Source organism: Bubalus bubalis, chromosome 11 (genome assembly GCF_019923935.1).
Source record: "Bubalus bubalis isolate 160015118507 breed Murrah chromosome 11, NDDB_SH_1, whole genome shotgun sequence".
In the NCBI taxonomy this organism is placed as follows: Eukaryota; Metazoa; Chordata; class Mammalia; order Artiodactyla; family Bovidae; genus Bubalus; species Bubalus bubalis.
In genome coordinates this window covers 65533872-65560561 of record NC_059167.1, presented here as the reverse complement: position 1 = coordinate 65560561, position 26690 = coordinate 65533872, and the positions used below count along the sequence as shown (strand labels likewise).

The 26690-nt window shown below is 47.9% G+C and overlaps 1 protein-coding gene and 1 long non-coding RNA gene across 8 annotated transcripts in view; one reads left to right on the top strand and one right to left on the bottom strand.

Annotated features, from left to right (window-relative positions):
• CAPN3 (calpain 3) overlaps positions 1-26690 on the top strand; it is a 53055-nt gene that overhangs the window by 25237 nt on the left and 1128 nt on the right. The window contains exons 2-22 of one of the 7 annotated variants that reach the window (XM_006066194.4): positions 1313-1382; positions 3086-3204; positions 4655-4788; positions 5508-5676; positions 6467-6613; positions 8555-8638; positions 9571-9656; positions 11821-11898; positions 14721-14881; positions 16252-16421; positions 16762-16773; positions 17432-17640; positions 18402-18438; positions 20393-20410; positions 23694-23807; positions 24757-24834; positions 25206-25263; positions 25359-25423; positions 25901-25969; positions 26059-26137; positions 26345-26461. In XM_006066194.4, coding sequence (XP_006066256.1) covers positions 1313-1382; positions 3086-3204; positions 4655-4788; positions 5508-5676; positions 6467-6613; positions 8555-8638; positions 9571-9656; positions 11821-11898; positions 14721-14881; positions 16252-16421; positions 16762-16773; positions 17432-17640; positions 18402-18438; positions 20393-20410; positions 23694-23807; positions 24757-24834; positions 25206-25263; positions 25359-25423; positions 25901-25969; positions 26059-26137; positions 26345-26461 — 2074 coding nt within the window. The other 6 variants (XM_044925165.2, XM_044925167.2, XM_044925164.2 and 3 more) reach the window with 6 other exon arrangements.
• On the bottom strand, positions 16102-17499 carry LOC123328100. Its single transcript, XR_006542868.1, has 2 exons — positions 17410-17499; positions 16102-16453 (listed from the first exon to the last, which is right to left on the bottom strand). It is a non-coding gene; the product is annotated as an uncharacterized LOC123328100 (long non-coding RNA).

Here is a 26690-nt window from a genome sequence, read left to right as displayed (position 1 = left end):
AGTATTAACCATTTTGTCTGGTGTGTAGTAGTATCACATTGTAGTGTTAATTTGAACTTCCCTTATGATTAATGATGTTGAGCATTTTCCCATGCACTTTTTGCCATTTGTATGAGGCTCCTATGGCTGCTATAATATATTACCATAAACTTGGTAGCTTAAAATAAGAATTTTATCCTTTCACAGTTACAGATTGCTTTTTAAAATTGCATTTTCTTCAATTTGGTTTTTAATTCTATAAAATGCACATGGTTCCTAAGTCAAAATTATTTTAAAACAGATATACTCGGAGTTTTACTTCCATCCCTATATTCACCACTGAATCCTTTCCTCCCCTATAGATAACCTTTTAAAAAATTATTATTTGGGGTTTATCTTTCCATTGATAAGAGCTTCAAGGGGGTGGTGTGTGTGGTGTGATCTATGCACGACTTTCCATCTAGTAGGTGAGACAGATCCTTGAGCTCAGGGAGATCCACTCACTGAGCTCACTCACCCGGGTTGTTGCATTAGGGAAGACAGAAAAACAGAGAGGGCTATATCACCAAGATAGCAAGGCTTCTTGAAGCGGTGAAGGACAAAGTTGAAACCAAAACACAGAATCTATAATTATTTCTAAAGTTAAAATACAAAGCATGACACATCCAAACAAACACAAGAGCACCCTCTGTTGGCCTCTGTTGGGATGCATATAACCGGTAGTGCCTGGATTTGAAAACTGCTGAGACCAGGGTGTCATGTTGGGTTAGCTTTATTAAAGAAATACTGCCAACAGACTGGGAGGCCTTCGAGGCCCATGTCAAATTTATTCTTGGCTCTCCCCAGCTCTCAAGTCCTGTGGCCCTTGGGACACATGCTGACAGTAAATATCTATGTTACCACATCCAGGGGAAAAAGATCCTTTCTTTCTCTCCTGCACCTCTTTTCCTGGCTTAGAAAAAAAACAAGAGCCGTGTTTTCTACTGTCCCTTGGTCAAAGCTGTGGAAGTAGTGACACTGCCCTAACTCCCAAGGTGCTTCCTTACTCAGACAGTGTATCACTGTGAGGGATCAATGTGGAACAATGAGAAAAGGAGCCATGCATCTGGCTTCTCCTCCCTGCTAGCTGTGTGTCCTTGGGCAAATTCTTAACCTCTCTGAGTCTTGGTGTTCTCATCTGAAAAATAACAACGATAGTATCCAATTCATGGGCGTTTCTGAGGTTTAAATGAGTGGTGTGTGTAAAACTCCTGATATGTGATGCCAGTACTGCATATGAACCTCAGTAAATAATAGCTACTACTACTATTATTATTTCCTTTTTGCTTCGCAGGAAATTTGTGAGAATCCGCGATTTATCGTTGGTGGAGCCAATAGAACTGACATCTGCCAAGGAGATCTAGGTAGGAAAGTTTCTCTGGTCCTATTTAGCCAAACAATCAAGGGGGTGATTAAGAGGTATGATCCTTTTACAGTAAGTAAAGGGACACGAATCTGGTTTTGCTTGTAATGAATTTGGGGGAGGTAGTTTTGATAACATTATTTAAACTCATTCAGCTCTGTGTTGGAGATTGCTTCATTTAATTTCTGTCCCTCCCACCTTTCTCATCAGTTGTTTGCCTTGTGTTACAACAGGAGGTCGCCTCCTCTCCAGAGTCTCCAGGACACTCACACACCCCACTCAGCAAGACAAAAGCCCTGTTTCTAGCAGGACCCACCTTCCTTGAAGGGCTTCCCTTGTGACTCAGTGGTTAAGAATTTGCCTAATAGTGCAGGAGATGGGAGTTTGATCCCTGGGTCAGAAAGAGTCCCTGGAGAAGGAAATGGCTACCCACTCCAGTGTTCTTGCCTCGTAAATCCCATGGACAGAGGAGCCTGGCAGGCTAAGTCCATGAGGTCATGAGGAGTCAGACGTGACTTAGAGACTAAACAACAACCTTCCTTAGAAGGCAGCTCTGAAATTGTGTGCCATGCATGTCCCTTGGGCATGCAGAATCAATATGCTCACAAAAACTGCTTTCATAACTCAAACTCTTGTTTAAACTGCCCTAGAATAGCTCCGTATTAAAGACGCTTTTCAACAAAGACAACACGTGCCATGTGGATGAGCATCCAATTTTCTGTCTGGTTAATTAGCTTGGCTGCTTCCTCTGTCTCAGCCTCTTATTTGGAAGGTATTGTCTTTACTGCAAACTGCAGAAAAGTTCTGTGAAGTAAAGCTGGAGGAAACAAACATCAACAGACATAATTTAGAACTTGAGGGAAAAGGGGCGCTCAAGGCCAAATGAAAGGAATTTAGCTAATTTGGTCCCGGAAGGAGAGGCTGAAGAGGTTTTGAATATCTGACTTCCTGCACTTGAAGGAAGGCTGCCTGCAGAGCCCTGGCCAGCTAATACCCTGGGCCTTCCAACCAACACACTGTTTCAGAGGAGAGGCTGGCTGCTTGGGAGGTGGGGAGTGGGGAGGTGGTAGTGGTGGTGGGAGGAGGCCTGTGGAGGCTCTCAGCCTCCCCTCTGCAGTCTCAAAGATGTCGTGACATCCCACACGGCACAGCAAAGGCCTTGCATAACCTAGCCTGTGTTCTGTTAGTGTTCCTGGCCTGCCACTTGGGCATTCACACACATGCATGCACACACAAACAGGGCAAAGTGCCGCCTCCAAATACTAACCAGCTTTCCTTACAGTACTAATGGGCTGGTCTGATGGCTCTCAGATGCTCAGATTCTGCAGTCACATTGCAAAGGTGCAGGGCAGGCAGCCTTCCTACAGGTGTTAGAAAGAATGACCCAATTATGACCCCCACCGCTCAGTTTCCACTGAGGTCCAAATGGAGGTCTGAGCTTATACTGCAGACAGAGGAATTGCCTATAGCCTTCAGGAAAGCAGTCACGAGGGGGTAAGTTACCCTGTTGATCGCATGGTCCAGGGACTGCAGTCACACTCCTTTCCTTGGCTGACATGTCCATAAGGTCAGATCTGGAAGCAGGACAGTGAGAGCCCAGTGTACCCCCTTCTCCAGAAAGCAGAGCAGCTGATGGGGATGGGGTCTCCTTCCTCCCTGGAGGAGTGGGCCCTCCTGTGACCTGTGCCACATATTTGCCTGCAGGGGACTGCTGGTTTCTTGCAGCCATCGCTTGCCTGACCTTGAACAAGCGTCTGCTTTTCCGGGTCATACCCCATGATCAGAGTTTCACTGAAAACTACGCGGGGATTTTTCACTTCCAGGTGAGGTCAAGGGACTGTAGTTAAGAGGGCCAGCGGGCTGTCCACCTACCGCTGGTCTCCCAGGCTTGACTTCCCCGTGGCTCCAGGAAAGATTCCCACCCACCCAGCCAGCTATGGCTGTGGGCAGTGACCCCCTTCAGGCCTCAAGCCTGTGAGGAAGTAGTTGTTTATTTCTTCCTACCCTCAAACCCCTACACCTTCCGTTAGGCCCCAGAAAGGTTAGAAGATATCCTGTTTGCTGGCCTGTTGGTCTATTTTTACCTTTCCAGCTGTCAGGCTTCTGTGTGATAACCAGAAGTCCTTCTCAAGTAAATCCCTAAGACACTAGCACTGGGAATCCAGAGGGCCCTTTAGGCTGCAAAAGAAATGCCAACACAGGTCTATACCCACACTACCATTTACCCCTTCCGGGCTCTGGAAGAAAAGTCTGGTTAATCTGGGGACCAGGCTTCTGGCTTGGCCCAGCAATGAGTCTTTTGGTTTCAGAATAAGTTCAGACACTGGAAACTTTCTGGATCCAAATTGTCCGAGCAAAGAGCAAAACCCCATGCTGACCCAGAACTGAAATGAGCTTTGTATGTGGGCACCTGTATCTACGGGTATTCTGAGGCTTCTGAACAGCCCTGAAGGCTCCCAGTGTCCTGGACTGACCCAGATCATCAGTTGATCTTGTATCCCAGGATGGAAGGCCTCAGAAACTGCCTTCTCTGAAGGTTTAGGATCAGATTCCTGCTGCCATTCCAATGCAGACAGGGCAGCGGGGTCCCAAGTTTTGTTTTTCCCCTATGCCATCGAGCTGCTCACTCCCCTTGGGTATTTAAAAGGTCTGAAACCGAAAGGATCATAAACACAAAGACCACACGGATTTTTGCCTTCTTGTTCATAGGATAGTAAATGTCATTAGAAGGAAATTAAACTACTTTTGGCTTTCTTGGGTTAAAACCGATTTGTTCAATAAAGATCATCTAGAATTGGGATTACTGGACAGTGTTCCTGGTTTAACCAGAGTATATTCTGGGTCACCTTCCATTTCCATGTCAATCCTTCTTCTTCAACAACAATTCCTACCTTATTTGTCATCAAGAAGTACATAAATTATACGTCACCTTCTCCTAGACCAGTGCTTCTCAGCCCTGACTGCATATAAGAATCAGCTGAGATAACTAATGATACTGATACCTAGACCCTCCCCAGACCTACAGAGCAGAAGGAAAATCTCAAGCCCTCAGATACACACGGAGTACCTACCATCCCCTGTACTGAGCTGGACTGTGGGGAAGAGACATAATGGTTTGTAACATACTTCCTGCCCTCAAAGAGCTCACAGTCCACTTAAAGACAGATTCACCTTCTCTAAACCCAGAATAGTGTGAACAAAAGGAACGTGGGGTAGGGACACATTTGCCACTGGTAATCTGAGGATGGCACTGTGCTTGATGCTTCTGTGCAGTTCTGGCGCTATGGAGACTGGGTGGACGTGGTTATTGATGACTGCCTGCCAACTTACAACAATCAACTGGTTTTCACCAAATCCAACCATCGCAATGAGTTCTGGAGTGCTCTGCTGGAGAAGGCTTATGCTAAGTAAGACGGGGATAGGAAATCTTTAGTTTCCATAGTGAGCTCTTTAATCCTCCCTTCTTGGTGGCACTACAGATCCTGGATCCCAACATTATTTCTCTGGAACTTAAATCCCAGAGCCCTGGTTGGCTCAACCTCCTGAGCTCACTATATATACATATATGTATGTATGTATGTATGTATGTATGTATTTATATATATATATATAACTTTTTATTTTGTATTGGGGTACAGCTGATTAACAATGTTGTGATAGTTTCAGGTGAACAGTGAAGGGACTCGGCCATAAGTATACATGTATCCATTTTCCCCCAAACTCCCCTCCCATCCAGGCTGCCACATAACACTGGAGCTCAGAATAAATGAAGAAAATCCATGTTGCCTCTCAGAAGCTCCACTCCAGCTACTAATGGCTTTAATGGAGCCCTACTTCGGATTCTGAGTATAGTGGAAACAGAACTATCAGGAAGTGGGAATAGAAGGTTCCAGCCCCAGTGTTTCTCCTCTCTGTGGCCTTAGCTGGTCACACAGCTTCTGGAGCTCAGTTTCTCCATTGTGAAGAAAGGGAATCATAGTATCTGTTTAAAAGCTTACAGAGTTGTTGGAGAATTTGGACAAGACAGCATCACAGGACCCAAGAGTAAAGTCCTGGAGCCAGGGGTACCTGGGTCATGTTTCCTGGAACCCTGTGACCCCAGACTAGTCTTCATCCTATCTCTAAGGCTCCATGGTTCGTATGAAGCCCTGAAAGGTGGGAACACTACAGAGGCCATGGAAGACTTCACGGGAGGAGTGACAGAGTTTTTTGAAATCAAGGATGCTCCCAGAGACATGTACAAGATCATGAAGAAAGCCATCGAGAGGGGTTCCCTCATGGGCTGCTCCATTGATGTAAGTCTGGGGTATGGGGTGCAGGACAGGGAGCTGCCACTACTGGGAAGACTTACCCAGTGAACAGCAGCACAGGACTTTCCTCTGGGGCGGGGTGAACGTTCTGTTTTAGGAAGCAGAAAAGTAGCTCTCAACTTTGAAAACTGGGAATTTCTCAAGGGAGAAGTTTCTGGAGGTTTTCAATAAAGATGCAAAAATTTAGGTGGAAATAGGCCTCCGGGGCTGGTGTTTCTCAGTTCCAGCATGCCCCTAGTAAGCTGGCCACACACCGGGCTATGGACCTGAACCTACCAGTTCCCTAAGAAAGCCTCTCAGTCATTGAGCTTTGATCAGATCTCACATGTGGGACCCAGGCTTTGTGTTGTACTCTGGGAGAAGCTCAGCCTGCAGTCCACCTCTCAACAAAGTGGTGTGAACTGAGACCAGAGCCAAGGGCAAGGGGATGGCAGACTGGCCAGGAGATACACCCTCCCTGGGGGGTAGTCAATGTATTCTAATAGTCTTGGTTATCTCTGTTGGTGAGGAAGGGGCCCAAGCTGAATTCCTGTTCCTTCCTCTCCTAGTACCCCCAGTAGATGGGAAAGCTTGGGAAGATGAAGCACCCATGGACAAACGTTTTCTTTCTGCATCACTGTTCTCCATCTTTTCTCCATTCATGCTCTACTTATCTCTCCTCTGTTTCTTTGTCTGTCCCCTCCCTTCTTTCTCTCTCCTTCCCTTTCTATCACCCTCCTTTGTTACTCCCTCTCCCTCTCCTGGACTGTCCCCTGCCCTCCCTGTTGGGCCTCAGGATGGCACAAACATGACCTATGGAACCTCTCCTTCTGGGCTGAAAATGGGGGAGTTGATTGAGCGGATGGTGAGGAATATGGATAACTCGCGGCTCAGGGACTCAGACCTCATCCCTGAGGGATGCTCAGATGACAGACCAACTCGGGTGTGTACTCCTCCCACCTGCATGGCACGGGTGTGTTGTGTGGTGTCAGACCTTCCTCAGCAGCCGGCACCGCCCACGTGGGCTCCTCCTGGGGCCTTCCAGGGGTCTGGGTTGGAATCTCTTGCTCGCTCTAAGGCTCCTGAGGCAAGGGGGGGAGACAGCTTTTGGAGGGAATCTCTGGCGGGGGAGGGGAAGGGGTTCCTTCATACTCCATGGTCCAGGCAGTTTCTCTGATAATGAATTAACTGGCATAAATATTTATGAGAGAGATTTCATTTATTTGTAAAGTATTTCTCTCCTTCTAGTTCGTTCATTTATGTATTTGACACTTATTTACTGAGCTCCTACTAGGCACTCTTCTAACAAACAAAGAAAATTCTCTCCCATTTGTTTCAGATTCTAAGGAACAAGCAGTTTCCACACACTCCCCCGGCCCCACCCCCCGAGCTTATATTCTAGTAGTTTTGGAAGTAATACATGCTATACAGTAAAGCAGAGAAAAAAATGAACCTATTTTTTCCCTATCTGAGGATAATAACATTTGGCATATGTCCTACTAGGGTTTTTCTATGCATACACCTAATCTAAATTTTTATTTTAAAAATGCAGTCATACTGTATGTACCTCTTTGCAGCATGCTTCTTTTTCAGTTAGCTTTATATACCTAATGTGTCAACAAGAATCACATTCTTAGTGTGTCTTCTATAACATTTTTCGTGGCTGTACAATAGTCCAACATGCAGATAAATTGTAGTTTTTTTACCCCATAACTTATTATGGGGAATTTAAATATTTTCTTTTTCTGTTTTGGCTGTAGTTTTTAAATGTTACAGCTAACATCCTATTAGATACATCTTTGTGTCCATCCAGGACACTTTCCTTTGGACAGATGGCCAGTAGTGGAACAGCTGGGAATGCATATGTAATGCCACAAGAGTCATTTCAGGTGGTTTCCCTGGTCCAAAACTGAGAGATTTGTGAACCTCCTGCCCCCCTGCCTTTCTATTCACATGGTCTGGGTCCTCTAAAGACTAAAATCTGGAAGAGTTTGAGATGTCAAAAGCCTTGGCTCCTCACATACCCCTCACTTTGAAAAGGGCTCCAGGCTACCTCTTAAAGCTGTCATATCACCAGGCAGAATGAAGCCACAGAGATCCATCTAGGGCTCACTGGGTTTTGGCCATCCTACCCTTCTCCCAAGGATCTCCTGTGGCTGCAAATCTCAGATGGAAGAGACTTCCCTGCTCCCTGAGGCACAGTCATGTCTGAGCAGGACTCTCCTCTAGCTGCCTTGGAATTCTCTGCCTGGGTGCAGAAACTTTTAATTTCTTTCTTTTTTTAAATTTTTGGCCACATCACATGGCACGTGGGATCTTCGTTCCCCAATCAAGGATCAAACCCGCACCCCCTGCACTGCAGGTATGGAGTCCTAACCACTGGACCACTAAGGAAGTCTACTTTTAATTTCTTGAATATGTTCTAGGGTGGGTGGAGAAGGTGAGGGGATATAAAGATAAAAGATTAGACCTCCATGTTTCATCTAACCCCCTTTCTCAATCCCTTTCTCTTCCAGGAATAGTCAACCCTGGGTGGGCTCAGGGAAGGGGAGCCTGACCCAAGGCAGCCTCCATCCACCCCCACTTCTTCCTTTGAAAGACCCAAGGGATCCAGAAAGGAGGGCCAGGCACGCTCTCACTCACCTCATGGCCCCAGCCTCCACATTGTTCTCCAATGGTCAAGGGACCAGCTTGAAGGAAACACCTTGTCTGGGCTGCATATTCTTGGCTCTCTTAAAGGGCTAGTGTGGGTCTTCTCATGGCTAGGAGGCACGCTTCCAGAGCATGGAGGAGTCCTTGTCCTCACTGAACCCAGGATGTGAACCAGTGTGAACTTTGTCTCAGGAAACAAGCCCTGACAGGCTGTCCGGTTTTCACTCCACAGACAATTGTTCCAGTTCAGTTTGAGACAAGAATGGCCTGTGGGCTGGTCAAAGGCCATGCCTACTCAGTCACTGGGCTGGAGGAGGTGAGCCTGGCGGGGTATGAAGGGTTAGGACTTGAGGGGCTACTTGGGGGAACCTCCTGAAGTCAGGACTTGGCTTTCTGTGCCCTTTTGCATCTGCAGAATTTGCCTCCAATCAGGTACTCAGGCTGAGTGCCTGGGGTTGGAGGAGACCACTGGGACTTGTAGGTGGATCTTGCCACAAGACAGTGCTCAGTTTATGTTTGTTTTTAGTGCTAAAGATAGCAATTGCCCCAACATTTCCAACGAACAAAGAGAAATCACTTTGGTTTTATGAAATTAATTTCATGGGCTCTTGTGTTTCTTGTTTTTCATGGTCAGTAATGATGTTTTGCTCCCACTGGCACATCTGGCCTTAACTGGGTCACGACAGAGACAGGGAGTTTGTCAGGCCCCTTGTGCACAGTTGGGCAGTTGTGCCGTGGTCATAGGGATGGGCAGAGAGAGGCAGTTGTCCACAGCAGCCCCTGCTGCAGACAGGAGGAAGGGGCCCCTTTTTCTGATAAATCTACTTAGAGGGGACATTTTCTGTCACTCTTCAGCCAGCAGGGGCATTTTTTTCTATTAATAATTCACACAGAGACACCTAACTGCCAGCAGAGCCCTACATTATATGCCCTGCCTCCTCCACCCACTCCACCCAAATTTCTAAATAGCCAGATGTTCACTGTGAAAATCACTTCTTAGAAGATGGCAAGGTGATGGCCAAGCCTGACTCCTGTAAGCTCGTGCTAAGGTTCTGCCATTTCACAGCAAACTTGTGATTAGTCTCCTTGACCAATCAGGACAGCTCCCTGTATGGGATCCCTCTCCCAACTCCCACTCCCACCCCAACCCTCAGCGTAAGACAGAAGACTCCCCCACCCCCACCCCCCATCCCCCACCCCGGCTTCAGAAAGGGTCCAGAGCAAGAGAGCTTTTCCTCTTTGCCCAAGGCGCTGTACAAGGGTGAGAAAGTGAAGCTGGTGCGGCTGCGGAACCCCTGGGGCCAGGTGGAGTGGAATGGCTCCTGGAGTGACAGGTGGGTGAGGGGACCCCATGAATAGGGGACAATAGGACCTGGGACAAGGTTGGGTTGGGGACCAAGCCATAAGAGTACTACAAATGCTTGGTCTTAAATCACCCTTAAAACCAATGATCCACAGAGGAGAAAAGGGGGTGTGGCTCTAGGGAAGGACTGGGAATAGAAGAGGAGATGGCTCCAGAGAAGGGCTCATGCTAAGGAACAGAAGGGGTGTAGCTCCAGGATAGGGCTGGGAGCAGAGCCTCGGGAACCTGGGACCCCAAGAGCTTGCTGATGGCCATTGAGGGGAAAGGAAAGATCCTAGAGAGCATGGGCCATGTCCAGGCAGGAGGGGAGTCTGGATGCAGTGGTCTGACTAGACAAGTAACTTCCTTTCTCATAATTATCTATAAAATGGGGAAAATGTTAGCACCTACCTGGTGGGCTGTTATGAGGAGAAAATGTGATGGTGTTGCAGAGAGCTTAGCCAGTGCTAACATTTCCTCTCCCTCACTGGCCCCAGGAAGAGATGCATAGGTCCTTTGAAAGAACTGTACTACTTATTACTGGGAGCAAGTGACTGGAAGCAGCTAAAACAGCACACAGAGGGAGGAAGCTATTGTGAAGGCTCCAGAACCTTCACAAAGCCTTTATTGTTCCACCCCAATCGCTGGCTCCTGACTGCCTCTCTGCAGGGAGAGTGGGCCCTGGAGCTCCTTTATTCCCAAGGGGGCAGAGCAGGCCCCCTTAGCTGAGAAGGACCACAACTAGGCTGTGTGTGCCCTCAGCCCCTGTGCTAATTTTAACATACCTCTCATCTCAGGGCACCATAATTACTGGCTTGTTTGGCCATTCATGCACTTAGCAAGTATGTGTTGAGCACTTACTGAATCCCAGGCACAATCCTAAGCACTGGGGGCATTCTGTGAATAGGCAACTTTGCTGGGTAGATCAATAAGGTGCTGATCCTGGTCTCCTTACTGTTCCCTTCTCTTATCTGTGTGACAAATCCCAGACACCTCATTGTGCAGTATGTGTCAGGCCCCATGCTTCTGTCTGGGGACTTAGAAATGAACACAGAGATTCATACCCTGCCCTATAGGCCTTAAGGTCTAGTGGGAAGGACAGAAAAACACTAATCATTGAGATAAATGCTACAGTTAGGGTCACAAAGCAGGAGCCCTTCTCATAGTTTGAGGGGACAGGAAGGTAGCAAAAGGTTGCCTGGAGGGATGGCATTTGAACTGGGTTCTCTTCTCTGGAAGGGTCCCTGGTACCCCATAAGTCTACCAGCCCACTGGTCCCAGTCACCCACAGGGACCCTCGCTATATTCTCCAGTCTCAGATCTTGGGGTCCACTTTCTGCCAACTCCTCCACTTCAGGGACTGGTGACAAGTGGGACTCAGCCTCGGTCACTCAAGGAGAGTTCCCTCCCCCACTCACTGTGTCCCTCCTGCTGGTCTCAGGAATCTCCATCTCCCCTCCGGTATTCCCTGATTCCAAGCACTTCTTCAATCCCTAACCTCTCCAGAGACAATCTAGTTTAGCTTCATTCTCCTCACAAAGGTGCTTTAGTTCCTCCTCCTTTGGGAGAGAGAGTGTAAAACTGCCCAGCCCTTAAAAAATACAAAACTGGGATGTTTTGTGGGGTGGCAGGAGGAAGGAGAAGTTTACCTGTTTAGTCTTTTTCTCAGTAACTCAGACAGTTACTTATTAGATGATGGGCCTGTTCTAAAAGTTTTACATGCAATATTTCATCTCTTGCTCATCACAGCACTGAGTAGGTGACATAATCATTTCCCTTTTGCAGTTGAGAAAACAGAAACTGCGACAGGTGAAGTGACTTGCCCAGGGTTACAGCTAGTACTGGTATAATTAAATTGAAATCCCAAGTTACCTATTTCCAGGCCCAGCTCCTAACTTGAAAGGGTGAGGAATGGTTAAAGTTTTAATCAGAGAAAAGTCAGGCCCTCATAAACCATTTTAAAAGCTTGGTCTTAATCCTGAGGATGGTGGGAAGCGATTATGGGGTATCAGGTCAGATTTGCATTTTGGTGGTTCACACTGGCTGCAGTTGGGAGAGGAGCTATTTTGTTCATATTTCTCTGACACCTCCTGGCCCAGCTCATATCAGGCCTTCCCTTTCTTTTCCCTTTCATCACACCTCCATCATCCCTCCAGCTGGAAGGACTGGAGCTATGTGGACAAGGACGAGAAGGCCCGTTTGCAGCACCAGGTCACTGAGGATGGAGAGTTCTGGTGAGTCCAGGACCCAAGAGGACTCTGAAGGGTAAGGGATGGGGTGGGCACTGAAATCTCAAACCTCCAACCCCAGAAAATGGCCATCAGATTCTAGCCCTTGGGACATCTGAGCCCTATTCTCCAAATCCAGCCAGAGACCCGGCAAGATTGAGGGTTTTGAGAGCAGCCTGAGAGTTATGGTGATGACCGGGCCCCGGGCCAAGCCACTGCGCTATGGCTCCTGTGGTTTTGTGACACTCCACCACACGCACTGCTCCAGACACTTGCTCTGGCCTTGGTGGAGCTGTTTTCTGAGTGGAGGAAGCCCTAGTTACTCAGCTCACTCGATGCCACTCTCACCCTCACTCTGATCATTTCTATTGAGGCTTCAAGTCTCAGATTAAAGGGAACTTTCTTCTGGACCCACTTGTTTTCCTCAGGATTGGGATTAATTTGTGATACTCATCATCTTTATTTTTTTAATTAATTTATTTATTTTACTTTACAATATTGTATTGGTTTTGCCATACATTGACTTGAAGCCACCATGGGTCTACATGTGTTCCCCATCCTGAACCCCCCTCCCACCTCCCTCCCCATCCCATCCCTCTGGGTCATCCCAGTGCACCAGCCCCGAGCACCCTGTATTATGCATCAAACCTGGACTGGCGATTCATTTCACTTATGATAATTTACATGTTTCAATGACATTCTCCCATATCATCCCACCCTCACCCTCTCCCACAGAGTCCAAAAGACTGTTCAATACATCTGTGTTTCTTTTGCTGTCTCGCATACAGGGTTATTGTTACCATCTTTCCAAATTCCATATATATGCATTAGTATACTGTATTGGTGTTTTTCTTTCTAGCTTACTTCACTCTGTATAATAGGCTCCAGTTTCATCCACCTCATTAGAACCGATTCAAATGTATTCTTTTTAATGGCTGAGTAATACTCCATTGTGTATATGCACCACAGCTTTCTTATCCATTCATCTGCTGATGGACATCTAGGTTGTTTCCATGTCCTGGCTATTATAAACAGTGCTGCAATGAACATTGGGGTTCATGTATCTCTTTCAATTCTGGTTTCCTCAGTATGTATGCCCAGCAGTGGGGTTGCTGGGTTATATGGAAGGTCTATTTCCAGTTTTTTAAGTAATCTCCACACTGTTCTCTATAGTGGCTGTACTAGTTTGCATTCCCACCAACAGTGTAAGAGGGTTCCCTTTTCTCCACACCCTCTCCAGCATTTATTGCTTGTAGATTTTTGGATAGCAGCCATTCTGACTGGTGTGAAATGGTGCCTCATTGTGGTTTTGATTTGCATTTCTCTGATAATGAGTGATGTTGAGCATCTTTTCATGTGTTTGTTAGCCATCGGTATATCTTCTATAGAAAACTATAAAACACTGGTGAAAGAAATCAAAGAGGACACAAGTAGATGGAAAAATATACTGTGTTCATGGACCAGAAGAATCAATATAGTGAAAATGAGTATACTACCCAAAGCAATCTATAGATTCAATGCAATCCTATCAAGCTATCAACAGTATTTTTCAGAGAACTAGAACAAATAATTTCACAATTTGTATGGAAATACAAAAAAAACCTCAAATAGCCAAAGCAATCTTGAGAAAGAAGAATGGAACTGGAGGAATCGACCTGCCTGACTTAAGTCTCTACTACAAAGCCCCAGTCATCAAGACAGGACGGTACTGGCACAAAGACAGAAATATAGATCAATGGAACAAAATAGAAAGACCAGAGATAAATCCACGCACCTGTGGACACCTTATCTTTGACAAAGGAGGCAAGAATATACAATGGAGAAAAGACAATCTCTTTAACAAGTGGTGCTGGGAAAACTGGTCAACCACTTGTAAAAGAATGAAGCTAGAACACTTTCTAACACCATACACAAAAATAAACTCAAAATGGATTAAAGATCTAAACGTAAGACCAGAAACTATAAAACTCGTAGAGGAAAACACAGGCAAAACACTCTCTGACATAAACCACAGCAGGATCCTCTATGACCCACCTCCCAGAATATTGGAAATAAAAGCAAAAATAAACAAATGGGACCTAATTAAAATTAAAAGCTTCTGCACAACAAAGGAAACTATAGGCAAGGTGAAAAGACAGCCTTCAGAATGGGAGAAAATAATAGCAAATGAAGCAATGGACAAAGAATTAATCTCAAAAATATACAAGCAACTCCTGCAGCTCAATTCCATAAAAATAAAAGACCCAATCAAAAAGTGGTCCAAAGAAGTAAACAGACATTTCTCCAAAGAAGACATACAGATGGCTAACAAACACATGAAAAGATGCTCAACATCACTCATCACCTATAAAATTGCTTGCTTAATTGTCTGTGCTTCCCCAACTACCCCTCCCCTGTGCCTGGTACAGTGCTTAGGCCCAGCGGAGAGGCACACAGGACCACTGTGGAGAACTGAATTGCTGCCAAGCTCTTCCAGCAAGAATGCATGAGTTTGAGTTGTTTAATGCAAGAGATACATCAGAACTGACAGTGTTGGGACTTCCCTGGCAGTTTAGTGCTTAGGACTATGTACTTCTGCTGCAGAGGACATAGGTTCAATCCCTGGTCAGGAACTATCTGAAAGCCACATGGCAAGGCCAAATTTTAAAAAAATAAATAAAAATGTAAAAAAAGAACTGACACGGTGTTGACCCTAGGAAAGGAAGGACAGGGTCCTCTCTAGGACCATGACAAAGCTGCTCTGGACTATTTCATTGTGCTGTGTTAGCCCTGCATTCTTACCTTTCCCAGCCTCCCAAATAGTTCTCTCTTTTCTTCCAACCTCTCAGGATGTCCTACGATGATTTTATCTACCATTTCACAAAGCTGGAGATCTGCAACCTCACAGCTGATGCCCTGGAGTCCGACAAGCTTCAGACTTGGACAGTGTCCGTGAACGAGGGCCGCTGGGTGAGGGGCTGCTCTGCCGGAGGCTGCCGCAACTTCCCAGGTGGGAGATGCTCTGGATGGGGGAAGGGTCCAAGCAGAACAAGTTCCAGGCAGAATAATATTAACTAGCATCTGCTGAGTCTTTACTAACTTCCAGACATACAATGTCTTATTAAATTGTCCCCATTTTACTGAGAGGTGACTTCCCTGGTGGCTCTGTGGTAAAGAATCTGCCTGCCAGTGCAGGAGTTGCAGGTTTGATCCCTGGGTCAGGAAGATCCCCTTGAGAAGGAAATGGCAACCCACTCCAGTATTCTTACCTGGGAAAATTCTATGGACAGAGGAGACTGGTGGGCTATAGTCCACGACATCACAAAGAGACACGGCAGTGACCAAACAACAATAACAACATTACTGAGAAGGAAATCTCTATTCTGAGTAGCTTACATTAAGGAGCTGGTAACAACTTTTAGGCAGGTTATTATGTCAGAACAGGACTGTGTTCATTATGCTGAGGATTGAACTGGAGAACTGAGTTAGCAGCAGCTGCAAGAGTTTAAGCCAGAGATGATGAAAGTGAAGACCAAGTCAGGAGCAGCAGAGATGGGGAGAAGGGGCAGGTTGAGGGAAGGAAATATTGGTTGATCTGGAGAAGGAAGAATGACTTCAAAATTCTCTCATTGGGAGCCTGAGTAGATAATGTCAATGACATAACACGAAATGCACAGGAGAAGAAAAAAAAAAAAAGGTTTTTTGTTTTTGACAGAGTTGGTTGTGGGCTTCTGCAAAGGAGTTTACTTTGGGACATGGGAAGTCTGAGGCATGTGTAGAATATCCAGGTGAAGATGCATGAAGGAGAACTGGATGCACAGATAAAAATGGCACTTGGCTCTATGACAGGGACTCAGTATGTATTTGTGGAAGGAAAGAAGGATGGAAAGATGAGAGGAAGGAAAGGGAAGGAAGAAAGAAGGGATGATGGGAAGGAGTCAAAAGAGAGATTGAAGCTGGGATCTACAGCTCAGGAGTCAAGAGCACGTAGGGAGCAGTTAGAAAGTAGGAGTGGATAAGACAGCCTAGGGACGTGAGAGAAGAGGCCCAGGACCAAATCCCAGAGACTAGTAACACTGAAGGAGCAGGTGAGAAAAGTGAAGCCATCAGCAAAGACAGAGAATGAAAATTCACAGAGGAAGGAGGAGCCACTCTAGCCAATCAGCGCAGGTCCATCTGTATAAAGGTATAAAGGCTACCTGCCCCCACCAACACACACACCAAATTAAATAAATGCCTGGATATTTTTTATTTTTCATACATATTTGAGCATGTAGATGAGGAGGCTAGAGATGAATAGGTTCCCTCCGTCTCATCTCCTGTCCTTTCCTTTCTCTGAGAGGCAGATCTGAAAGTGCAATTCCTTTTGGGGGGGCACAGACACTTTCTGGACCAACCCACAGTACCGTCTGAAGCTCCTAGAGGAGGACGACGATCCCGATGATTCCGAGGTGATCTGTAGTTTCCTGGTGGCTCTGATGCAGAAGAACCGGAGGAAGGACCGGAAACTGGGGGCTAACCTCTTCACTATCGGTTTCGCCATCTACGAGGTGTGCCGTCCCTGACGAGCTTCAGACCGCCTCTTTAGGGAAGAGGCTTTCAGGGGGCTTCCTGAGGGGTTCCCCAGCTTCCCCAACATCCAGTGCCCCCCAAAACTACTGACATCAGGCCCACTTGTGTCAGAACCTCTTAGAAGTTTATAACCAGTGGGGGAAGAACCCACCTAGGGGAGGTGGGGGTGGGGCTGGGGCTGTCCAGGTAGGTACATGGGGCATTAGAGCCCCTTATTCGCTCTACGATTGCTAGCGTGCCCTTTGGCAAGTTTCCATCCCCATTAAGACCTGAAATCCACAAAAATCTGAGCACCTTCCTTTTCTGTTTCTCCCCAAGGTTCCCAAAGAGGTATAGAAGTGGAGCAGCCAGCAGTGTGTGCAGCGTTACCAGGGTCCTGTGTCCGCCTGGGGCACATCAGGGCACCTCCTGTGGGGTTTTGGGGCAGGACTGTGATAGGAGAGGGCCTGGCCCACCTTACCTAACTCCAGAGCAGGTCCTCGGGCCATTGCATGGCCTCCTGACCCCCACCCCCACAACGTGCCCTTCCCCTTGCCCACCAGAGACCATTACACACTCACATGCTTGCTCACACTCACACACAGAATCACACAGACACATTGTGAGGCTGATCGCCTTCTTTGGGGGTGGAGGAATCACCTCCCTCAGACCCAGTCCACAACCCCCACCCCTGCCTCCCTGGGGTCTTTCCCCAGTCCAGAGGTGTTCTGGAGCTGAGCAGCAGCAATTCTGGTAAGTGACCCTGAGTGGGGGATGCCAGACTTGACCTTCACTTCTGGATCACAGCAGAAAAGGAAGAGGATATGGGGTAGGGAGCTCCAGGGATGTTGAGCTATTCGAGGCCTTGGGAATCGGAAGCTGGTAGGTCGTGACTATGAAATGAGTGACCAGGGAGTTGGGAAGGAGGACCCCCCTGGAGGAGGACTGTGAGCAGGACAGGGTGTCCCTCCCGAGGGGCTGAGGTACCTTGGGCTCTTCTCTCCCTTAGATGCACGGCAACAAGCAGCACCTGCAGAAGGACTTCTTTCTGTACAACGCCTCCAAGGCTAGGAGCAGAACCTACATCAACATGCGGGAGGTGTCTGAGCGCTTCCGCCTGCCTCCCAGCGAGTACGTCATTGTGCCCTCCACTTACGAGCCCCACCAGGAGGGCGAGTTCATCCTCCGGGTTTTCTCGGAAAAGAGGAACCTCTCTGAGTGAGTCCCAGCCTGGCTTTCCCCACCTGTCCCTAAGAGCCCACATGACCCATACCAGAGACTAGAGGTGTGAGATAGCCGGACAGGTCTCTCCAGGAGTCCTGTTGACCAGGACCTCTTCCCCTGTTCCTGAGCCACTGGGAACATCTCCCCTACATCCATCCACCCACCCATTCATCCCACAGATAGCTACTGAGCACCTGCTTTGTCCCAGGCACTCTTCTAGGCACTAAGAACAGAGCAATGAATTAAACAGAAAGAAATCCCTGCCTTCGTGGAATTTAACATTTTAGCATGAGATGACAATGTAATAGGAAAAAGTATATAGAGTATATTAGATTTACATAAGTGATAAGGAGAAAAAATAAAGTGGGAAGAAGGATAGGAGCAGTTGGGGGGTGACTGAACTTTTAGGTATGGTGACCAGGGAAGCCAGCAAGGCCACATCCTGCCCTCTTTGTCACTGGAGATAAGTTCATAGGCCCTTGCCACTTTGACCTCTGTCCCTAAACGAAACATAAGGTCCATGAATAGGTGTCTGGGTCATGCATCTGGGAAACCTAGACAAAGCCAAAAAGAAGCCCTGTGTCTGCACTTGGCTTCAGGGAATGGCACCTGTGGTAGGGGATATTAGTCCCTGGGGTTCTCTTGAGGTCAGTCCAGACTTGGCTCCGAGAAGCCAGGTGGCCTGAGCAAAAGCCCTCTGCTTCCTACTTGTTCTTGGTGACACTGAGACCCCCTCATGTTTGTGTTCCCCACAGGGAAGTTGAGAATACAATCTCCGTGGATCGGCCAGTGGTGAGTGGTTTGGCTCTCACATGTGAAAAGGGCCAGGGAACAGGCGGGTGATGGAGGGGTAGCAGCGGGACACGGGAGTCTGGGGTGTGCAGAGCCATTACCCTGTGTTACTGCAACTTCTGCGTGGCATGGCCTGAGGTCATGGGACTTGTGTCCCGGGGCCATTTAGTCAGTCTAGGGGCTGGAAGGACAGAGGAGAGTCCTAGAAGGAAAAGCAGTTTGAGCAATTAGAGGGAGGGACCAAGGCCACAGGAAGGGGTGACAGCAGCTGCAGCCAGCACTGGATTTATGAGTTAGGATCTCACACAGGAAAAAAGCAGCACTACACCAGCTCTGGAGTCAGTGTCAAAACCCAGGTCCTCCACCTGCCAGCCCGGTGACCTAGACAAGTTACGTAACCCCTTCTGACTCAGTTTCCTACTCTGTAAAATAGGGGTGATATTAATAATACATGCCTCGCAGGGCTTTTGTGAGGTTTGAATCGATGAGATCATGTACATGAAGGGTCTGGAATAGCACAGGCCCTTAAATGGCTATTGTTCATATGTTTTACATCTTCAGGGTACTTCTCACATGTGTCATCTCTCTGATCCTTGAAAGATTTCTGACATGTAATAAGGTTATTATCCGTGGTTTTCAAGTAAGGAAGCAGAGGCTCAGTGGGTTAAGTGGGTTAAGCAGAGGTTAAGTGGTTTCTTTGAGTTCACAAAGCTTGTAAGTGGCAAGGCTGGAACTCACAACCAGATTCTCTGAGTGGAGTCAGGCTCTCTCCCCGACCCCATGCCGAGGCCTGTCCCTGGGGGTGGGAGGCCCAGGGTTAGAAGCAAAGGGCTGGTGTCTGCTGGAGTCTCCATGTAGAGGAGTTTTATGACTGCCTTGGACTTTGGGTTTTGGTGAATAAATAGTCCCTTGTGCTCTGCAGGTGTGTCCTGGGCCAATAAGAGGACAGCATAAATACCCCCACTGAACTGTCTTCTGGGTAGTGACACTCATGGTTCTAATCCCAACCCTGTGCTACTGGCAGATCCCCAAGGGCCTTTTGAATTAGCACAGACGTTGGTTTTAGTATTAAGTGCATTTGGTGCTATTCTTATCTTTTGGATGTCGGTAATCAGTGTAGCGTATTTATCAGGTGCAGCAAACTCAAAAGCTTACCTGAATTCATATGTCACCTAACGGAGCAGAGCAGGCACGTGTGAGGCTTTTGGTGTCCCTGTGCGGGTACAGTTGCCTGTGGTCCTCTTGGCTTCAGACAGCTGGAGTGATGGTGACTGTGGCAATCTGGGGAAGCAGAGCTGCTGCTCTCAGCTGCTCAGATTGCTGTCCCATGGGGTCACAGATCTGTGCAGGCTGCCAGTGGAAGTGAAAGTGTTAGTCACTCAGTCGTGTCTGACTGTGTGCAACTCCATAGACTGTAGCCCACCAGGCTCCTCTGTCTATGGAATTCTCTAGGCAAGAATACTGGAATGAGTCGCCATTTCCTTCCCCAGGGGATCTTCCCGATCCAGGGATCAAACCTGGGTATCCTGCATCGCAGGTGGACTCTATCGTCTCTGCCACCAGGGAAGCCCTGACCTTCTAATTTTCACAAAAAACCAAAAACTATAAATCAAATAAAATTCATTTTCAGGCCAGTTTAGGTGAGCCTACTTTTGGGGTGTTTTTGTAACCAACTTCATGAAAAAATACAAAACATCTGCCAGAAGCTCCCCTTCCTTGGCCACGACCAATGGCAGAATGGACTATAAAAGCAAAGCCATATCAGCCCGGTGTCTGGGCCTGGAGAATTATCTTCTCCCTATACCCTCCAGGCCCATTTGGCTCCACATGACCCAGATTTATGAACCTCACCCGACGCTGAGGACCAGGTTCACAGGGAAGCCAAAAGCCACTGGGCTTTCTGGGAACTTGCTTTTCACTTATCTTGCATTTATTATTTTCTTTTCTTGTACAGAAAAAGAAAAAAAACAAGGTGGGTGTAACAGGGTGAGTGGGCACACAGTGTGAGTGTGTAAGAGTGAGCATGTGTGCACTGGACCTGCCTCCTCTCCCCAGCCCTCCACCTCCTTACCTGAGCTCCTCTGGCAGCTATGGGTACAGAGCATTGATAGCTTATACTTGCCGAGTGGAGGCTATGAGCCAGCCACTCTTGTAGGTGCTTTCCGTGGATTCTCTCCATCCTCACAACAACTCTATGAAATTGGTACACGCAGAACTCAGAGAGATTATGGGTTCAGTTCCAGAACATTGCAAAAAAGCGAGTATCAGAATAAACCAAGTCACAGGAAGTTTTTGGTTTTCCAGTGCATATGAAAGTTTTGTCTGCACTATACTGTAGTCTATTAAGTGTGAAATAGCATTAATACTAAAAAGAAGTATGTACCTTAATTAAAAATACTTTATTGCTAAAAAATGCTGATCATCATCTGAGCCTTCAGCAAGTTGTAGTAACATCAAAGAATACTGACTGCAGATCACCATAAAATAGTAATGAAAAAGTTTGAAATATCATAAGAATTACCAAAATGTGACACAGAGACACAAAGCGCACAATGCTGTTCAGAAAATGGCACTGATTAGACTTACTCAAGATGGAATTGCCACAAACCTTCAATTTGTAAAAAAATGCAGTATCTGCGAAGCATGATAAAGCACGGGATGCCTGTACTATGATTACCTTCATTTCCAGAGGAAGGAAAGGTACAGACAGATTGACCAACATGCCCAAGACCACACAGCCAGTGGCAGAGTCACCCTGGAACCAGGAGGTCTGGCTCCGCAGTCTGTGCTCTGAACCACCACACTTTACTGCCCGCTTAGAAGAGAAAGGGAGGATGGCCAACCAGTGAAAATGGGCCTGACATGGGGGTCCTGCAAAAACCCACAGGAGAACCTCTTCTTTCTCAGAAGTGGGTGTGACTAAGCTAAGCTCAGACTTGATTCTTGCAGAAATGGCAACAGGCCTTGGTCCTCAGGGAGCAGTGACAGAGTTGTGTGAGGATTTCCATGTCAGGCAGGGAGGGCCTTGTCTTCCGACACCAGTGCCTTCTCTGCAGACAGGACAACTCCTTCTTCCTCCTGTTTTCCCTGCCTGCTCCCCACTCCTTTTTCCTTAGCCTTCTGGGGAAGGGGGTGGCAGAGGACACCCAGAGGGGCTGTCACTGCCAGGGCTCTCATTCCAGGTGAAGCAGGTTGCCAACTCCCTCCTAGGTAGTGACCTCTCTCTCTGAAATAAGCCCCTCAAAGTCATGGGCCCTGAGGGACTCTGCTTGCTGTGCATGTCCAGACGGGGAAGGGGAGAGGGGAAGAGAAGCTTCACATGCGTGGCCCCAGAGGAGCTGCTCAACTTGACTGGTTTCAGGGGGAAAGATAAGGAGAGCTACCTGGGGAGCTTGCCCTCCTGGGTGTCCTGGTTAAGACCACTGTGCTGCAGGGACATCATCACTAAAGCTAACCATGCATGCTAAGAGCATCTCAGGGGCCTCAGAGGAAAGCTTTTATGTGTAATTTTGGAACTCGAGATTACAATCAACCCCATCCTTGCTCCTTTCACCTGATAACTTCCCCCATGGTCTCCAGGGCAGTAATGCCTACAATAATGTTACCCCTTTTACAACTTTGGTTTGACCATCCAGAGTGCCATCCAGAAATGACTGACCTTTGCGCATCCTCACACCAATGGAGCAATAGCCATAGGCCATCAGACAAGGTTTGGCGTTAGTGTTCATGACAGCATCTGGAAGGATCCATCATAGGGGTCCTCCAAGCTAGTGCAGACCAGAGCTGACATTCACCAAGCACCAACTGCATATTAAGGCCCTGCGCTGGGGGTAAAATATACATTGCGTTCAGTTACAACAGTGTCTACAAGGTAGGTGCTGTCAGGATCCCTCTTTTATAGACGATAAAGATTCAGAAGTCCTTGTCTGAGGACACACCACTAATGAGTGGGGAAACTTGAACTGGAAACCATATTTGTTCTGAACCCATGTTTCTTGCCCTCAGCTCTCTGGTGCCAGACCTTTACACTCCATGGCCTGTGTGGCCCAGACCCACGCTTGGGCCCCAAGTTGTGTGCCTGGTAGGGATGCCCCATGGTCACACTTACCCCCTCAGACTGCTAGCCACACTTGCTCTGAGATTCCTTACAGGTATCAGTTACTTGAACAAGACCCCGTGCTTGGAAAGCAGAGCAAGCCAAGGTATTTGGGGCCTGCTGGGAGCCAAAGCTGGGGAAGCTCTCTCCATGGTCTGTCCATTCATGCTGCCCTAGAGGAACAGTATGGAAAGGCAAACGGGAACTCAAGAGTGCTCAGGAACTCTTATGCACTGAGAGATTTTGCTTGTCCCCTTGTTCTCTGCACTGCTGACAGGAGCCTTGCCTTCCTCCTCCGGCTTTCTCAATGGGATGTATACCCCAACCAGGGCCACCACAGCATGGCAGCCGCTCTCCACCCTTTCACATTCTCCTCACTTGCATGAGCATGTCTGACAAATACCCCTTTTATTTGGGCATCATCTTAAATGTTTTTCCAGTACAATTATACATTCAGTATCTTGTGTGATCCCCACAAGAGCCCCATGAAAAGGGCAAAGCAGTTTTTATCATCCCCATTAATGGATGAGTAAACTCAGGCCAGAGGATATTTTTCATGTGAGGGGCATGGCTGGGACTCCAGTCAAGTATTCTGACCCCACTCAGTGACCATGTAGATAGTCAGTTCTTTCCTCAATGTGTCCTCTGCCAAGTCCTAGAGGTTCCTTGGAGAAGCCTCAGTAGCTGCCATGGTGACGTGGGGGTGTCAAGGGAAAAGAGCTCTGCCCTCTTCATTAAGCAGAGAAGCTCAGTTTTTAGAGCTTCTGGGGAAATTTAATTTTAACAAGGTTTCCATTTGAAAAAAAAAAAAAATCTACAAAATACTTGAAAATCACTGCACTATACCATGCTGCTTTTAGGATTCTTAGCATTTTAGGATTCTTACATTCTTAACATGTACTAACTAACATGTTTAATCCTCATAACTCTACAAGGAGATAAGAAACTTAGGTCCAGAGAGATCGAGCATCTTTCCTCAAGTCACACAGCTTGTTAGTGGCAGAGATGGAGCTTGAACAGAGGTTCAAGAAGTCCCAGCTCTGCTCTTTCCCTCCTCACTGGACAAAGCTGCTCCAGGAGAGAGGTTGCTTCATGTGTCCACTCAGCCAGTAATCCTTGTTTCCTTCCTGCCCTCTCCCCACTCCCCTCTTCTCTCCAGCCCATCATCTTTGTTTCAGACAGAGCAAACAGCAACAAGGAGCTGGGTGTGGACCAGGAAACAGAGGAGGGAAAAGACAACACAAGCCCTGATAAGCAAGCAAAATCCCCACAGGTTTCTGAGCATGTGCATGAGTGGGGTGGCCTGCACACAACCGAGGCCTGTGCTTTTGGAGTGCATGGGGGCTGGAGGAGCCATAGGGGTGGGGTGTCCCTTTAACATCCAGAGGTTTAGGTTTGTCCCACTGACATTTTCCCTCATCAAATTATCCTAAAATTTGGGGTGCTACTTGGATGAATGTCTTGGGATTGGCTGCCCTAGGAAGGACGGGCTGAGCTTCCCTGCTGGAGCCCATCCAGCCAGGATGATGAGAGAAGAGGGATGCAAAGCCTGTGACAGACACTGAGACAGAACAGCTCATTTCCTGGTGTCATTAACAGGGAAGATAAAGAACAGTAGTGGGAGGGGGGTGACACCAGAAGTGGAGTCCTCCAGAGCTCAGGGGACAGTGTTAGATTGGAGTGAGGACAGGATGTCATATAAAGTATATAGGAGGTGAGACTAGCAGGCAAGATTCCAGATAAACCCAGGGACATCTCTGTCCTGTGGTGCCCATGCAATCGCGGGGGAGGGGAGGAGGGTCCTCTTAGGATTTGGCCTTGATGGCAGAAATGGCTGGAGGTATCAGATTGGTCTTGTCCACTTCATCCTGCTGGGGGTGGTTTGGTTGGGATGGTCAGGCTGTAAAAGGAGGAGAGGGCTCCAGCTAGTACAGATGGGGGAAAGAGGACCAAGGGGGCTGTCTACATGTCTGCACAGCTGATATACCTCCTCTGGCTAGGCTGGGGAGGTACAGAGTGAAGGGTCCTTGGGGCCCAGATGATTCTTACTCCAGATCAGTAGGTTCAACCAAGAAAGAAGAGCATTGACTCTGTATCCAGCTCCCGCTGCCACCTATGGCTGGTTTAGTCGCCCTGGCTCCCTCAGCCCAGAAGGAACTTTCCTCTTGGGTTTGTCCATCTCCCTGATCCCTGCCAACCAGTTTTCCTTTGTGCCTCCACAGCTAGAGCCCAGCAACACCGACCAGGAAAGTGAGGAACAGCGGCAATTCCGGAATATTTTCAGGCAGATAGCAGGCGATGTGAGTACCTCCAACTCTGACTCACTCCGACACTCCTCTCCTTGATGAACTGCTCAATTTGCCAGTTATTTCATTATTGTTCAGTGGAGGTCATTTTGGTTTTTGATGCAAACGGGGCATATGAGTGTAGCACAGGAATCCACAAGTGAAGTCCTTTGAGTTCTAGACTGACACACCCACTGGGTGGGCCCACTGCTTTCTAGACAGCTGAAGGTACAGTGTCTTCCTCAGAAAAGCCCCAGCTTCCCCATGACAGAACAGCCCTGTCATGGACTATACAAGCATGGACGGCCGGGATTTGATTCGCAAAGCCTATGCTCCATCAGCTGCTGCACTCTTGAGCCATGACTCTCTTCCCCTTTCCTCCTTAGGACATGGAGATCTGTGCAGATGAGCTCAAGAATGTCCTTAACAGAGTTGTGAACAAACGTGAGCAGCTTAATTCTGCAGGGGCAGGTGGGCAGTCGGGCAGTTTGTGTCCAGCTATCTGAAGGCAGCTCCTCACTCTTCTCCATACCTCTCAGATAAGGACCTGAAGACACAAGGCTTCACGCTGGAGTCCTGCCGTAGCATGATCGCTCTCATGGACGTATCCTTCCTGCCACCCTTTCCCAGCCCTGTCAGCAGCTCCTGTGTAGTCTCCTGGGGCTAGGGCAACAATGAGGGGGGCCCAGTCAAGCAGAGGGGCCCAAATTCATGCTCAAGGAAAGATTTAAGGAGGCCCTGTGCTGAACTTCCTGGCTGCTGCTCTTTAAGGAGCTGTTGGAGGAAGCACAGTTGGGAGAACACTGGCCCCTGCTCTCAACCTCAGGCCTGGGATTCTGAGGCCCTACCTCAGAGTGGTCTTTAAGAGAAAGGTTCCCTGGGTTCTAGAGCAGGCACTGATTCTGACTAGGGAAGCATGGGTGGGGGTGTGTGTGTGTTAAACACTAGGTCAGGACAAGGGTGGATATCCTGGGCAAAGCCCTTCTATAGAGGACCTCCCTTGCACAGCCCCTCAGAAGGTCTGCACCCAAGCCAGGAGGATTTTGCTATGTGCCCTGTAGCCCTGACCTCCTTCATCCAGACAGATGGCTCTGGCAGACTGAACCTGCATGAGTTTCATCACCTCTGGAAGAAGATTAAGACATGGCAGGTGGGAGGAGAGAACAAAGGTGGGAGTAAGGAAGGGACTAATTCAGAGGTTGAGTGTGTGACCTCTGTCCTCAAATTTTCTATTGCCAGAAAATTTTCAAACACTATGACACAGACCAATCCGGCACCATCAACAGCTACGAGATGCGCAATGCAGTCAAGGATGCAGGTATGGGGAAGAAATGGGGTGGCCAGGATGCGGATGGGAGGTGGTAGGAGCAGGGATGAGAGGGGAGGACTGGGCCACTGGGGCCCTACCAGAGAAAGGGCTTCTTGTTCTCCTCTCCTAGGCCACAGTGGGACAAGGAGGTTCTAAGGAGAAAGCAAGCAGGCCTGAGGACTCACCCCATCTCCTCTCCTGTGCTCTCCCCCACAGGCTTCCACCTCAACAACCAGCTCTACGATATCATTACCATGCGCTATGCAGACAAGTACATGAATATCGACTTCGACAGTTTCATCTGCTGCTTTGTCAGGCTGGAGGGCATGTTCAGTAAGTGGACAGCTACCCTTCTGCTTTCTTATGCCCTTCCTGCTCCCTCTCCTATGGTGGAGGGAATCTCCACTAACTGACCTTACTATATGACCCTAGACAAACCCGTCTACTGTTCAGGCTGAACAAAGATGAAGAAGCCCTCTTTAGGCTCAGAATAGGATGGCAAGGGGCAGTTATTGGTGATATTTTGGCCTATTTTGGTGCTGAAGGGCAGCACCAGGCACAT